The sequence below is a fragment of the Phalacrocorax aristotelis genome, chromosome 18, assembly GCF_949628215.1.
Source record: "Phalacrocorax aristotelis chromosome 18, bGulAri2.1, whole genome shotgun sequence".
NCBI classification, from domain to species: Eukaryota; Metazoa; Chordata; class Aves; order Suliformes; family Phalacrocoracidae; genus Phalacrocorax; species Phalacrocorax aristotelis.
In genome coordinates, this window is record NC_134293.1 from 2,942,816 (window position 1) to 2,957,625 (window position 14,810).

General features: G+C 45.1%; 1 protein-coding gene and 2 non-coding genes across 3 annotated transcripts in view; all 3 read right to left on the minus strand.

The window, feature by feature from the left end:
• Positions 1 to 14,810, minus strand: part of TEX14 (testis expressed 14, intercellular bridge forming factor) — a 35,377-nt gene that overhangs the window by 15,602 nt on the left and 4,965 nt on the right. The window contains exons 3-15 of the mRNA XM_075113642.1: positions 10,925 to 11,039; positions 10,460 to 10,625; positions 9,564 to 9,700; positions 8,802 to 8,883; positions 8,239 to 8,369; positions 7,317 to 7,430; positions 6,743 to 6,866; positions 5,763 to 5,941; positions 4,436 to 4,587; positions 3,458 to 3,648; positions 3,088 to 3,232; positions 2,308 to 2,750; positions 953 to 1,059 (exon numbers count right to left, since the gene is read on the minus strand). Coding sequence (XP_074969743.1) covers positions 953 to 1,059; positions 2,308 to 2,750; positions 3,088 to 3,232; positions 3,458 to 3,648; positions 4,436 to 4,587; positions 5,763 to 5,941; positions 6,743 to 6,866; positions 7,317 to 7,430; positions 8,239 to 8,369; positions 8,802 to 8,883; positions 9,564 to 9,700; positions 10,460 to 10,625; positions 10,925 to 11,039 — 2,086 coding nt within the window. The remainder of the gene's footprint in view (positions 1 to 952; positions 1,060 to 2,307; positions 2,751 to 3,087; positions 3,233 to 3,457; positions 3,649 to 4,435; positions 4,588 to 5,762; positions 5,942 to 6,742; positions 6,867 to 7,316; positions 7,431 to 8,238; positions 8,370 to 8,801; positions 8,884 to 9,563; positions 9,701 to 10,459; positions 10,626 to 10,924; positions 11,040 to 14,810) is intronic.
• On the minus strand, positions 11,480 to 11,692 carry LOC142066340 (small nucleolar RNA U3). Its single transcript, XR_012663679.1, has one exon. It is a non-coding gene; the product is annotated as a small nucleolar RNA U3 (small nucleolar RNA).
• LOC142066330 (small nucleolar RNA U3) lies at positions 13,663 to 13,875 on the minus strand. The gene has a single exon (XR_012663669.1). It is a non-coding gene; the product is annotated as a small nucleolar RNA U3 (small nucleolar RNA).

Below are 14,810 nucleotides of genomic sequence, written 5' to 3' on the forward strand. Positions count from 1 at the left end.
ATTTAGCTCTATTTCAGATTGACCAGACAAGCTGTACATTAAAATCTAGATTTCAAAAGCTGCCAACTGCCTTCAGGTGATATAGCTATACAAACACTGACAGCCAATGAATGCTATGTGGATGTGTTTTATTCAGGTCAGTGAGGTGATCAGTGGACAACTGTAGATATTCACAACTTCCAACTTGGATAACAACCATCTACCACCAACCCAATTCCAATCCAGCGTTCATTCCCTTGACCGATCACATGTCAGCATCTGGCGTATTGATGTTCTAACCACCGATGTCCTTTATCAAAGGGCCTTACTGATCCAGCTGGGCCACGAATCAACTGAAAAACTGCAACAGTTTTCCCAACTGATTTGACCCAGCCTGTCCCATCTTTCCACTAATAAGATACACTCATTTGCTCAAGTTTTGCCAGGTACTTTTAACATGTACTTTCCACCCATACTTAGAAATACGAAGGGACGCCATTAAAAAGCACAGCAAACATAACGAAGTAACATATGCTTTGTTGTCACTGGGTTTAGCAAGACCGTTCTGTTCCCACAGCCCCTAACACAGGTCCTAGTCCTACACCTATGAAAGCCAAAGTATTTCTGCTACTGAAATTTGAATGAGGCTGTGCAGAGAGAGGAGAACCACCCTTACTAGTAACCTGTTAGATTGCTCTCCTTAGGCACCGTTACAGTCTTGGACCACTGACCTCCATCAGAGAGGCATTTGGAATCTGTCTGAACACCACTCTCAAAGTAACCGCCCTGTGGCAGCAGTTACCCTGTCAGCTCTGCAGCTGACAATGCCTCACAGTAGGTCCTAACTGGACAGATGGCTTTTGGCTTACTGAAAAACATGTAATGCCATCCTGGATGTGTCTACTTTTGACAGTGGCTGTATCGAGATGAATCTGTTAGAGTTAACTCTTCTATGGAGACAATCAGAACTCACCACCTCTCTTCTTCACTTCCACTTGCTGCAGAATGTGAATCACCTCCTCTCTGACACTGCAAGTTGAACTTTTTTTTGCATCTTACAGATACATGTGGGAGTAAAGGCTGAAATGAGTCCAACAAGCCATGATTCAGCACACGTTGAGCATTCTGGTAATTACTAGTTGAGCTGTCTATAAGGTATACTAACAACCAGACCGTGCAACCTTGATTTCCTGGGTTGTATTTTAGTAGCGCTGCTCATGAGGAAGAATGACAGCTCCAGGCCTTAGCCTAGTAAAAGCTCTGCCCTGGATTTATAGCAGGTTTCATATGTACGCAGGCAGACTGTCGTAACACATAGTTCCCAGAGGAATGAGAGGACCTAAATGACTCAAGATTATTCCCACAGCAGCTACGTATATGAATTTCTCTCTTTCTCTTTGGGTTAAGCATGTCAAGTGCTTATATTTAAGAATGAAAATGATCTACAAGTCCCTACTAATGACAGCTTAGATCTCCATAACTAAACAAAAAAATCTTTTTCTGCTTGTCCTTTCCCTGACAACCCCACCTCCATTTTAGTACAGGATTTTATTCCCTCCTGAGCCACTGGACTAGTATTTTGCTGGGGGAGGTGTGGAGAAAGAAGAAATAATACCATTGCACCGCTGAGTTGACTATTTTCATTCCTATACATAATGCATATGGTATGTGCATATATTTTAAAAGACAGATTCATCCCTCCACTTGGACAACATCCATAACTACGTCTCTTTACCTGCTAAGGAATACAGAAGTGACAAACAGTCGTCCTGCTCAACACTTTACCTCATGGTCTAGGCTCATTTGATCATCCAGGCCTTTCACTGCACTGAAGCTGAGATCATGATGGTTGTTTCCATTTTTACTCTTACTCATCTCGTGACAGGACTTCCACTTTTCATTTTGAATTGCCTCCAACTCCTTTACTGTCTTTGAAACAGCTTGGAAACTGTCTCCACCCAACACTCCCTGTGCCTGACACGTCATGAGTGGTGGAGTATAATGACTTGATGGTGGGCCTATAGGCTTCCATAAAAAAATATTAACTCCAGAAAAAGGGCTACTGGTATTTTGGGAAGTATCATCAGATCTGTTCCAGTGTCTTTCTTGAAAATTTTGCTTGGAAAGCTGATTTGTTCTGATTTCTTGGAACAGCTTCTTTTGCTTTTCAGTGGCCTCTAATTTGTCCAGTTCCTCCTCTATTCTGCACAGGGAATCTGCTGCCTGCTGCAACATGCTTTGCAAAATTTTAATATTAAGGACACATTTGCTGATGTGCTGCTCATTTTGGGGCAGACTACTCATTCTTTTCCCAACATCTCCTCTCACCTGTGCCGGTACGAATAGGTCAGAGGCCTCACTTATCTTCTCCTCCTCTTCTCTAGTGTACTCTGTACCCGATTCTGAAATGGCACCTTCCTCATAAACTGGCCTTTCCTCACAGTGCACTCCTGGGGCCACATACAGGTCACTGAGGGTAGCCTTATCTTTTTCCTTTTGCTGCCTTTTTTCATCCTTTAGAGTTTGACCTAAACCGGCTCCTTCTTCCAGGAAGTCTTCATGAAGTTCTGGAAAACTGGCAAAGATTTCATTGATTTCAAAGCTACAGAGGCTGTCATCCACATCGCTGACACTGAGGGTTGCCTGGAGTTCGGAAGCTGCATCATGATTTCTGTCCTGTGCAACTGGCTGTAGACTGGTTGATGCCTCTTGGTCCACTAAAGCACTATTCTGCTCAGGAAAAAGGGAGCATCTTGGGGCAATCAAGCTGTCTGAAAAAATTAGATTTTAAGTGTTAAGCCATTTCCCCAGATGTCCATCAAACACACTGCTTTTGTACCTTTAGGAGTTAACATCTTTTAGAGATTACGTGAGCAGCATTTAATACCTCTGCAGAAACCAGTGTGCCTGAACTTCAAATATTAACCAGACCTGAGTTTACATTAAAGGTTAGGGTGGTAGCTAGGATCCAAAGCTAACTGCTTTCTGTTTTCAAACTGTGTCATAAAATCTAGAAATGCTCACATTTTAATTATTTATATTAGACCTTTATCGACTGAGGAACACACTAAGTGAAGGACACATGACATCTTGGTAGAAGAAACTCACCAGCCTTGGTAATCTCTTTTCCCTGCAGTTCCTGTGTTCTCTTCTGGTAGCTAAAAGCTGATGCCAAACAGATGTTCACATCTGCAGCAGGCCTTTGTGCTTTAGACAGTTCATCAGCATGAGCAGTTTGAGACTTTGTTAAGTCCTGTAACACAACAAACAGAATAAAGGACAACTCTATTTGACAGTGCAATGTCTCTACCTTCTCTTTTAAGGTGATTTGTCTCCATGATCAGAAAAGTATACTCAGTGTTTAGACTGGACACACAAAAAAGCCTCCCACCTAGATTTAAGTGGAAGAACTTGAATCTGAATGGGCACAAAACTCTGCCATTTTAAATACATAAAAGGCTACAATCCTGGAAGTCACCTCTAAGTCATTTTTCAGTATATACTGAATATCCTGAAATTTCACAGAGCGGTTCTTCTGTTTAGGTTCTAGCCCCGACTTTATGATACCGTAATAGGGCATAGGAAGTCTGACATCTGCTTCTAACCGCTGTCCTGAAATTATGAGCTGTTTAATAACAGAGTCTTCAAGGCCTTTCCAGGGAGGGGTCTCTGCAAGACATAGATATAGACTTTATGTCACAAGCTGTGTATCAATGTTAACGAAAATAAGGGGGGGAGAGAAGATTCAGATACTGAAGCATTATTGTCTGCACATTCCCTGATTCACAACTACTGTCATGAACCAAACAGGCACTCATTCCAGTCTGGCATCTCCTCCCTATCTTATTCCAGGAGCAGATGCTTTAAAGGGAGCTGACAGCAATCTCTAGAGGACAGTTACACTGTAAACCACACTCTGGATTTTTCATTACCAACTAGCTCATAGAGGGTTTAATTTTTAGGGTAATTATTTATCCCATTTCACTGTCAAAGCAGTCAAAGTCAATACATAACATACATTACATTATCTGTAATAACAATAACAATACATTATCTGTGAGTTATCGTAATGATCAAAAAGATGAAAGCTGCACAGCCTTGTTTTGCACATGGCAAAGACTTAACTGAAAGTTTTGCTGTCTTCAGGTGAAGAAGAAAGATAAACAGCAGAAAAACACCATACATGAAATTGTACCTCTCTAATACCAACCATTTATCTCATCCTTTAGTTATGCAATTTTAAGTTTTCTGATTACATTTTACAAAAGTTTCCAGTACTCTTTGCTATTGTCATTAACATTTGGGGGTTTTTCCAAGTTAACTCTGTATGAGCCATCACATCAAGGTTTTTTTCCAGTTATGTAAGGGAATTAAACAGACATTAGGGGCTGGCAGTCTGCATTGAAACCGTGCAGTGGGTTACCCTAGTGCCAAAAGCCTAAACCTACAGAGGTACCTGTCAAGGCCTCCTGAATTACTGTACAGAAGCTATAAATATCCGATTTGACTGTGACAGCTTCTTCAAGGATTACTTCAGGAGAGCACCACTTATACAGCTGGACTGGGACAGGAATACGTGTCAGATCACTGTGTTCTCCGCCATCTTTGCTGCATAAAGGGAAAAAAAAGCTGTAAATTGGGACATACAGCACACTCAGCTAGAAAGTCATCTTTTGGAATTAGACACCTGAGTTTGTTATATCCGCTTTTAGTTTAAACACCTAAAAAGCCCAGAGTATACCTGCAAATAAAAATGTGTAGTATTTTCACACCAATAAATGTATTTTGGCACATTACAGCCAAGACTTTCTGGTGAAAGTAACACCTCCTTTAACAAATTTACACTCAAAAAGAAATCAGAGAAAGCTGAAAATTTCCCAACAGGAATTTTAAAAACAACCCTTTAGCTCTGTCCAGTGTTCTCTGACTGCGGACAAAAGGGAAGAAGGTGCCACCTAACCTGTCAACATTTATTTTGCAATGTCTGCGTACATCTAGAAAATAACTTCTTCCTCACATTTAAATATAGGGTTTTTTAATTATTCATTTCACAGTAAGCTGTATCTGAAATATCCAATAAATTACCGAGATTTATTAACAAATTGAGTTTGCAAGGAGGTTAGGAAGTATCTTTGCTCCTTTCAGGACATCGCCATCAGCAAATATTTGTTTATTATCTATTTTACTTTTTTTCTTTACAGCCTAACCAGCCATTTACTTCCTTTCTAATCAGACTGCAGTACAGGAAAGAAGTAAAAAATGTGTATAAGTAATAATTTACCCAGAGGAAATGAATGGTGGCCCTCATAAAAGAAATACTCTTTTTGTCACTGGTGGCACTTAATTACTACCAGTTCAATGAGGTGTGGAATCTTCAACCATTTTAGGTAAGCCTCCATAAGCTCAAGCTCAGTGTAACAAGAGGAGATTTAAATTCTTCCCAGCCCAGCAGCAGAATTAGTGACTCAAAGAGGATTTTCACCTCTGTTCTATAAGATTAGGTTCTATCTCCCTATGAAGGTATTTTTATACTCCAGTAAAGAGCTGTTTCTCTTACTATTTTCAGACACTTAGAAACTAAGTCCACCTGAAACTTGCCACACTGCCTCTGGCAAAGTGAATGTGCCTGAGCAGTGACAACTTGGAGTTCTTTACTCCTGTAACTCTGTTGCCTGGCTCAGAGGCAGGAGCCCCTAGTCATCGAGAGGGCACTTCAGCAGAATTTAGCACCAAACCTGACTTGTGTTTGTCCCTTTCACAAAAACAGTGAGGAAGTTCTTTACCTCTCTATCATGTATTCCAAGTTGCACAGCTTTGCCTCACCAGAAGAAACAATCTGAATAGCATAGGAGGTAACTGAACGGTGGATAAATCCACGGGAGTGTAGAAAACGCAAAGCATCATTAATTTGGAGCAGCACATACAAAATTGTCTCCATGTGCAGTACTGGGAATTCTGTATGCTGAAAAAAACCCAGAAGAACCAAACTTGCATTGTAGGTCTTTAAGGCTCGACGTAGGGGAAAACTACTATTGTACTGAAGACATAAAGAAAGCAAACATGAAACATACTGTAGTAAAAGTCAGACGAATTGCACTTGCTAAATTATGTTTATTCTCAATACCAAACCAACTAATAACACCTTAAAAATTGGTTAAGAAAAAGATATTGACTACACCAAAATTCACTCTGAAGCAGAATGAATTCTTAGCATTTCTTGCCTTTGACTGCAATTTCTCCAGTAACTTAGGTGCCTGTATTCAAAGTTAAAGAAATAAAATAATGACTGAATTAACCACACTGAAAGAGAAAAATATTGAATGACAAAAACAAAACACAGATCAGTCGATAAAAACAAACAAACCAACCAAAACCACAAGTGAGTTCATGCCTTCACCTTTATACAGAGGCAGTTTGCAATGTATTGCATGCAAATATTCAAGGACAAAAGCTGGTCTCGCCACATTTGCGGTATGAAACCAAATGCAGAAGATTAAAAGTTCAACTGAATTAACAGCAGCCATTTTAAGACTGACACCGAACAAGAAAAATCAATGTAATTGCACCTAAATATTAACGGAAGTATTTGCCAATTAAAAACCTTTAGCAGCCTACACAGAATATCTGATACTGGGCAATGAAATAAAACCCAGACACACAGACTGATGATTTTGTCTTGTTCTTTGAGTAAAGAGGGCAGATGTAATTATTAAACTTCTTCCTCTCAATTAGTTACTATTAAAAAAACAAGTATTCCAATTACCCTTTCATGAAGGATGCTGTACAGAGAACCAAAGTTAACCCTTTCATATACTAATCGGGTTTTCTCCAAGTCACTAGACAGACAAACAGACATCAACTGCAGCAAATGAGGATGACGGAGTTTACTGTAAAAGGAGAGGAAAAGAAAATTTTAAGGGAAATCTGAGATTAAAAGACAAGAGTCCTGGCCTTCTAGGCCTTTCTATCAATACAATGTGAATCCTTCTAATTTATCATTAAAATACCCACAATTTTAAAAGAACCATAGATTAGGAGGCGTTTGGGAAACAGCACTTACTGTAGCAACTAGGAGAATCTATAAATAAGCCATCAGGAAATGTGCAAGGGAGCATTCGTCCAGACATACGAGAAGAGACTAGCACCTTCTCCTGTATTAGCCACTGGGGAGCAAAGAGGGCAGGAAGAGACAGGAGAAGACGAGACCTGTATTTCTCATTTGGAGAGAAAGTGCAGCCACAGCCGGACAGTCCTCCCGAGGTTAATCCCATCTCCTCACATCACTGGAGACACCCAAACCCCAGGAGCACTTGTGGCTACTGCACATTCTTTCTTACCTACTATGCTCCTGCTCTGCAATGAGGAGATCAGCTAAGCGTAGTTTACTACAGTTCCGATGGGGCTCAAAGCTGAGTTCCTTCACTGTAACTCTGCTGCCTCCCCACATTAAGCTACAAGGAGAAGAAAAGGAATTTCTACGAGATGCTTTCTGCAGTATTTTCTTCCAGTTATGGGATTACTTACAAATAATTTTGTAATTCTGAAACTCTCTGGTGCTGTCTCCTCCTGTTGGTTTATAGCACATGCTCTTTCAAACTGACAGTAAGTTCTCATCCTGTTAAAGACTGGATGTAGCTGGAGATGTTCGCTGCCCAAAGATGCTACCCTTCCATGACCCAAGGTAAAGAACAAGGACGCCCTGAAACTCCCTTCACTGAAGGCCATCAGCCCACTGTGACAGTGTTTTGGAAAGATTAAATCACCAATTTGTCAATTCTCTGGACGTCTCTGAGGCACAACCACTTGCTACGCAATACAAAAGATTCAAAAAGGGTTCGGTTGGCTGTTGCAACTCTCATTTCAGCACAGTTTTAAGCAAGTGGGCTGCAGCCATGCATATCCAGAGGCCGAAGGTCTGACCCCACAGTTACGACGACTAAGCCCTGAACAACAGGATCTGTGCAACCCCAGCAACCTCTTTCCCACCACAAAAGGAAGCAGTACCGAAACATCGCAATCAGTGAATAACCAGAATTGAGTTCACATTGATGGAAAGGACAAGAGCAACCTACAGATATCAGGGGAGTCTAAAGAAGATATTAATCAGCAGACTGCAGAAAAGTTGCAAGCAGAAAGCAGGGGATGAATATAGAATAGACAAGGAAAACTATCCAAAGCAAGCATCTGGTACAACAACTTGCTGCTTGATAGTAACAGATACACACTAAGAGGGGCTAAAATCCACTTGATTCCACTTACTTTGTCATGATCATGTATGGTCCAACATGGTAAGAAAATGTTGGTTCATCATCTGCCTGAACCACATCTTTTTCCCCAATAATAGGGAGAGATGCCAAGTACCCCAGATGCCCGCTGCCTGCAAGATAAAACTGAAACAAGACCGGGACATAACCAACAGGAATATGCAACAGTTCCCAAGATCCATCGCATCTGCTGCAAGGTCACAAAAAACTGGAGTGCAGTCCGGTGGGAGCGTCAGCCAAAGCATCAAAATGAAATGTTAAGACATCTACGTCAAAAGCTTAACTTTCGAGTGAAGCTGAAATAGCAAAAGCAGAACCAGCCCTTAAGAACTCCCACAGGTGATGTTTAACAGGAGAGTTTTTATTGCCTTTTCCAAACCAGCTTCCTCTGATAAGGCCTACTAATGACTAAAGGCCTGAATATTGGCGCTTTCCACTATTTCCATAGAAATAAGAATGCAATGAAAATGAATAGCACAGGTGGGGTAATTACTGTGAAGAATATGTGACTCTGAGAAACTGTACTAGATTAGAAAACCATTACCCATAGCATCTTACCTTCCCAAAACCAAAGCTGTAAATGTTCCTGGCCGCATTAGCTCCGCCTTTTAGAAGTCTACCCAGAGGGCTGTCAACATTTCTAAGTATCAAAAACAGTAGGAACGAGTAACTAATATGCTAAGGTTTTGAGTAAAACACACACAAAAAAAAGAGAAAAATGCAGAAATCCTGCAAAAGCCTTGTATTTCAAATGTTGCATTTGACCGGTCGCACACAAAAAGTGTAATGTGGATGCTGAGATTGCAAATTATTGTGAATTCATTAAAACTTTTTAGATACACCATTATGATATGTAGTTGGCTGTCTTGCTTTAAACAAATAAAAAAAAATATACGTAGACACACACACACAAAGACATCCTGCATCACCTTTTGTTCCCAAGTACGTATTTTTCCTAACACATATCTGACATAAAAGCTCTTGGAAAGGTTGGAAACACACCCTCAAAAGATTTGCAGTTACTTTGGAGGGTCAAGAAACAAGCTACTTCATGCTGCCACCATATTAATACTATTAAAACCCAGTACTTCATACCGCTGATTTGAAGAGTATCTCTTAATATACAGATATTTACAACTATGGAGTTTCTATTCAGAACTCTCACGACAGAAATAAAAGGCATCATCATTCCTAGCACATATTGGTTTTAAATCTGATATTGTCAAAAAGAAACAAGAACTTGTTAATTTTAAGATAACAGAATATGGAAGTCAAAGTCTTTGTATCTCAGTCCCTCAGTACTTGAGAACATATTCTCACCCTTGAACAAGGCTGCCAAACCTAGACGGACTGCAGACCAGCGCTTTTGATGAGCCAACCTTCCTGAGTAGATCAGAGGGGAAATTTTGAACGGCAGCCTGCATGTGGAATCTACAGCGCTGTATGAACTCCAGCATCTAGAGAGGAGGGGGACGGGGGAAAAAAAAAAACCACCACAACAAAATTACTTCAGAACTGCAAGATAATCCACTTTAAATTAATAGCTCATAACTACTGGAAAAAATAACTAGTCGCAATATTTAAATAGGCATTTCAAGAAATGGATACACAGAAAAACTTGAAAATCATTTACACAAAAATGTAAGAGAAATCTTACTTCAAACACTAGATGACTAACTTGCAAGACATTCACCCACTGCAAATTATAGTATCGGGTGTCTTTGTAAGAGGAGCATTTTAATAACAGGAAAGAGGGGCATTATGAGTTTTAAATCAATATTGCAGTTATACATAAGCCTTCTTGATATCACATTTTACTACCATCCTAGCGAAAATTACACATTTGCTGATGCTGCTCATGCGCAGACTGAGATCCACTTGAAAACTACATCAGGTTTACTCCTGAACTGCACATATGTGCAAACTAACTACATACATGCGGGATCAAAAACAAGGGCCTGTCTTTCCCCTCACGGCATGCTTACAGATAAAGGTTCTAATAAGTTACAGACACACACGCCCCTGCACCTGAGCAAAACCTTAGTGAGATAATCTGAATCACGAGGACTTTCAAATACCATTACTGATGCTGAGAAATAATGTTAACGAATCATCTAACATGTAAAAGCCAAGAACTTCTCAGTGGAATGCTGGGAGTTTCTTCACTTTAAGATGAAGATCTCAGCACACATTCCACAGGTATTACACACACGTACCTGAGTACTGCTTTCTTTCCCAGCTGACATAGCCCAGTACTGAGGACTTCTTCCATTTTTATCGTGTACTCTCAGATCACCTCCTTCATCCAATAACTTGCTAAGAATCCACTGATTTCCTGAGAACGCAGCCGCATGGACTGGGGTGCTTCCATCATAACAGCGACTGAGGAACGTTAAAGCAGAAATGTTTCGACCTACCCCTACTACACTTAACGAGCTGTGCCTCTGGGCAAAAAAGCGGCATTCCTACAACGTTTATGAACTCCCAAACAACAACAAACACCATGAAATAAGGAAAAATAGGCACCTGCTTTCCTCTGAGGATCTTTGCCTAAAATAGCAACACAAATCTTAAGCACTTCTTCACTTACATACAGTGACTATTGTGTATTGCATTGACTAAAACCACAAGATTAAACATTACTTTCAATTTAGGAATAAAAATTTATTTTTATACTTAACTGATTAGCGTCTGAGCCATAATCCAACAGCACATCCACTAATTTACCAAGACCTAGCAATGCAGCAGTGAAGAGAGAAGTTTGACCCATGGAATTTACAGCATCAACAAAAATACCTACAAGTAAACAAAAGGTTATGAGAAGAGAGCACCTGTTCCCCGTCACCTGGAATAAGAGGCAACAGTTCATTAACACTGAAACCAACTGCCATATTCCCTCCGAGAGACCGGAAATACGAAAACATAAGGATACTAATAGAAATTGGAAAAAAAAGAGCAAACATCGGTCCTTGTAACTTTCTATGCATATTATGCACTGCTTGTCTGCAACGTTTCCAAATAAAGGATGTATAAATATCGGAGGCAAAGAGTTAACCTGATTGAGCACGGGTAAGACCACAGCACTGCCAATTTTCTTCAATTAGTGAATTCTATTCTGTGGTAAAGAACAAAATACAGGGACACAGATCTGAAACCGCAACTGGAAGGGGAGTTCAGTTACTCACAGAAACTCCAATCTGTTTTTTAGGAACCAGTTAAAAAAAAAACGGGCACAAACCACTCAGCCCGTGCTCTCTCCCTCCCGCACCCGCAAGCGGGAACAGGAACGGTCATCAATGGCGGGCGGCTCCTGCCCAAGCAGCACCGCCCGCCCGCTTCGCGCTCAGGAGAGAACACCCAGCTCCTCCTCGTGGCTTGTGATGCCGGTCAAGTGCGATCACTCTCCTCTAGTGACCAACTACAGAAATGATCCCTGAAAGTATAGTCTTAACAACACACCCCCAACGACCCCGACACCACCCGCACGCACCGTCCTCCACCACACGGCCGCAACACCCCCACACCCACCAAAGCACCACGGCGGAGCCCCTCGCGCTCCCGCCCGCACCCCGCCGCTCCCGAGGCCCCGACCGCGACCCACGCTCCCGCTCCGCCACCCGCGGCGGCGCCGCGCGGGGCCCCCACCGCGACACGCCCGCTCATTTGCATCTTCTGCCTCCGACGCCCAATCAGGCGCGCCGCTCGCGCACAGCCAGGCGCGCCGGCACCGCCCGGTGCGGGGAGGCGGGCTTCGGGCAACGCATCGGTCGCGCCGCTGGCGCCACCCCCAACCCCGCTCTCTGCGCACCGTCCCCTCAGCCGCCGCGCGCAGCCGCCTCCGGGGCGCCGCAGCGCGACTGACGCAACGTCACCGCCGAGCACACGCGGCTCTGAGCGGCCCCGAAGCCCCTCTCTCCCGCGCTGCTCGGCGCCAACAAGGAGCGTCTTCTGCCTTAGCCCCCGCCAGCGGCCCCCGGCCTCCCAGGGACAGCGCGACGTGACGAGGAAGGGAAGAGGTCGCCCTGCCACCGACACACCCTCAACCCCTCCCGGACAGCAAGTCACTGAATCCCAGAATGGCAGTGACTGGAAGGGCCCTCTGGAGCTCATCCCATCCCACCCCTGCTGGAGCAGGCACCCCCAGAGCAGGGGGCACAGGACCGCGTCCAGGCGGGGGGTGAATGTCTCCAGGGAAGGGACCCCACAGCCTCTCTGGGCAGCCTGTGCCCCTGCTCTGGCACCCGCACAGGGAAGGGGTTTGTCCTCACGTTCAGGTGGAACTTCCCGTGTTCCAGCTTGTGCCCGTTGCCCCTTGGCCTGGCGTTGGGCACCACTGAAAAAAGTCTAGACCCATCCTCCTGACACCCACCCTTCAGATATTTATGAGCACTGATGAGATCCCCCCTCAGCCTTCTCTTCTCCAGGCTGAAAAAAACCAGGTCTCTCAGCCTTTCCTCACAAGGGAGATGCTCCAGCCCCCCTGATCATCTTGCTAGCTCTCCGCTGGACTTGCTCAAGCAGTTCCCTGCCCTGCTTGAACTGGGGGCCCCAGAACTGGATGCAGCACTCCAGATGTGGCCTCACTAGGGCAGAGCAGAGGGGGAGGATAACCTCCCTCGCCCTGCTGGCCACACTCCTTTTAATGCAGCCCAGGACGCCATTGGCCTTCTTGGCCCCAAGGCCCAGGTGCTGGCTCAGGGTCACCTCACTGCCCACCAGCACTCCCAGGGCCTTCTCAGGAGAGCTGCTTTCCTGCAGGTCAGCTGCCAACCTGTACTGGTACATGTTCCTCCCCAGTGCAGGACCTTGCACTTGCTTTTGTTGAACTCCATGAGGTCCCCCTCAGCCCAGCTCTCCAGCCTGTCCAGGTCTCTTTGGATGCCAGCACAGCCTTCTGGTGTATCAGCCACTCCCAGCTTTGTATTGTCAGTGAACTTGCTGAGGTTACGCTCTATCCCTTTGTCCAGGTCATTTATGAATATATTGAACAGGACTGGACCCAGCACAGACCCTTGGGGGACACCACTAGTTACAGGCCTCCAATCAGACCTTGCCCTGTTGATCACGACTCTCCGAGTTCTGTTGTTGAGCCAGTTCTCAATCCACCTCACTGTCCACTCATCCAACCCACGCTTCCTTAGCTTGTCTATGAGAATGCTATGGGAGACAATGTCGAATGCCTTACTGAAGTCGAGACGGACAACATCCACTGCTCTCCCTTAGTCGACCCAGCCAGTCACACCACCGCAGAAAGATATCAGGTGCCTTCGCAGCACCCCCAACAATCCCGCAGCTCTCCCCTACCCAGGCTCTGCCACAAGGGTAGCTTGTAGCCCGCCGTAGGTGCACGCCAGGCTGCTCCCAGGTCAGTAATAACTGCTTTTTTTATAGACCAGTAAAAAAAAAAAACCGGGCACAAACCACTCAGCCCGTGCTCTCTCCCTCCCGCACCCGCAAGCGGGAACAGGAACGGTCATCAATGGCGGGCGGCTCCTGCTCAAGCAGCACCGCCCGCCCGCTTCGCGCTCAGGAGAGAACACCCAGCTCCTCCTCGTGGCTTGTGATGCCGGTCAAGTGCGATCACTCTCCTCTAGTGACCAACTACAGAAATGATCCCTGAAAGTATAGTCTTAACAACACACCCCCAACGACCCCGACACCACCCGCACGCACCGCCCTCTACCACACGGCCGCAACACCCCCACACCCACCAAAGCACCACGGCGGAGCCCCTCGCGCTCCCGCCCGCACCCCGCCGCTGCCGAGGCCCCGACCGCGACCCACGCTCCCGCTCCGCCACCCGCGGCGGCGCCGCGCGGGGCCCCCACCGCGACACGCCCGCTCATTTGCATCTTCTGCCTCCGACGCCCAATCAGGCGCGCCGCTCGCGCACAGCCAGGCGCGCGGCTCCGCCTCCGCTCCCCCGCCACACGAGACGCCGCAGCCCCCGTCTGCCACCCACGCGAGTTGAGGCTCGCGGAGCCAGGACCCGCAAGCCAAACGTACCGCACTGGGGCTACACCCACCCGAGCCTGGGGGCTGGCTAATGGCGATACCAACAACTTGCTTCTCTCCAGCAGCACGCATGGGACCCAGCTGGCAGCACAGCACGTCACGCCCGGCCTCGGGTGGCTGCCGCTCTGTCAGCTACCGACAGTAACGCCCTCTCTCAAATGGTGATTTCTAAAAAGTCCGACCAGGCTCCAGACCCCAGGTACTGCAGAGCCACACACCAGGTACAGCTGCTACAAAACCCTATGCTTTCTTCAAAGTCACCTGGAGGCTGTGAAAAAACGCTTTACAACTGTTACAAAAAACTCATTTCCTAACTATCGAACCTATTAGTCTTTATTATATGAAGTTGTACAAACTTTCTTTGGATACGTAATGGCATTCTGCATGGCCATGGTCAAGTGAGCGTGGCTACATCACTCCCCAGTTCACTGCCAGGACAGCCCCAACCCTGGAGATCACAGAATCCCAGGTTGGAAGGGACCTCAGCGATCATCTAGTCCAACCTTTCTGGGAAGAGCAGAGTCTAAACAAGATGGCCCAGCACCCTGTCCA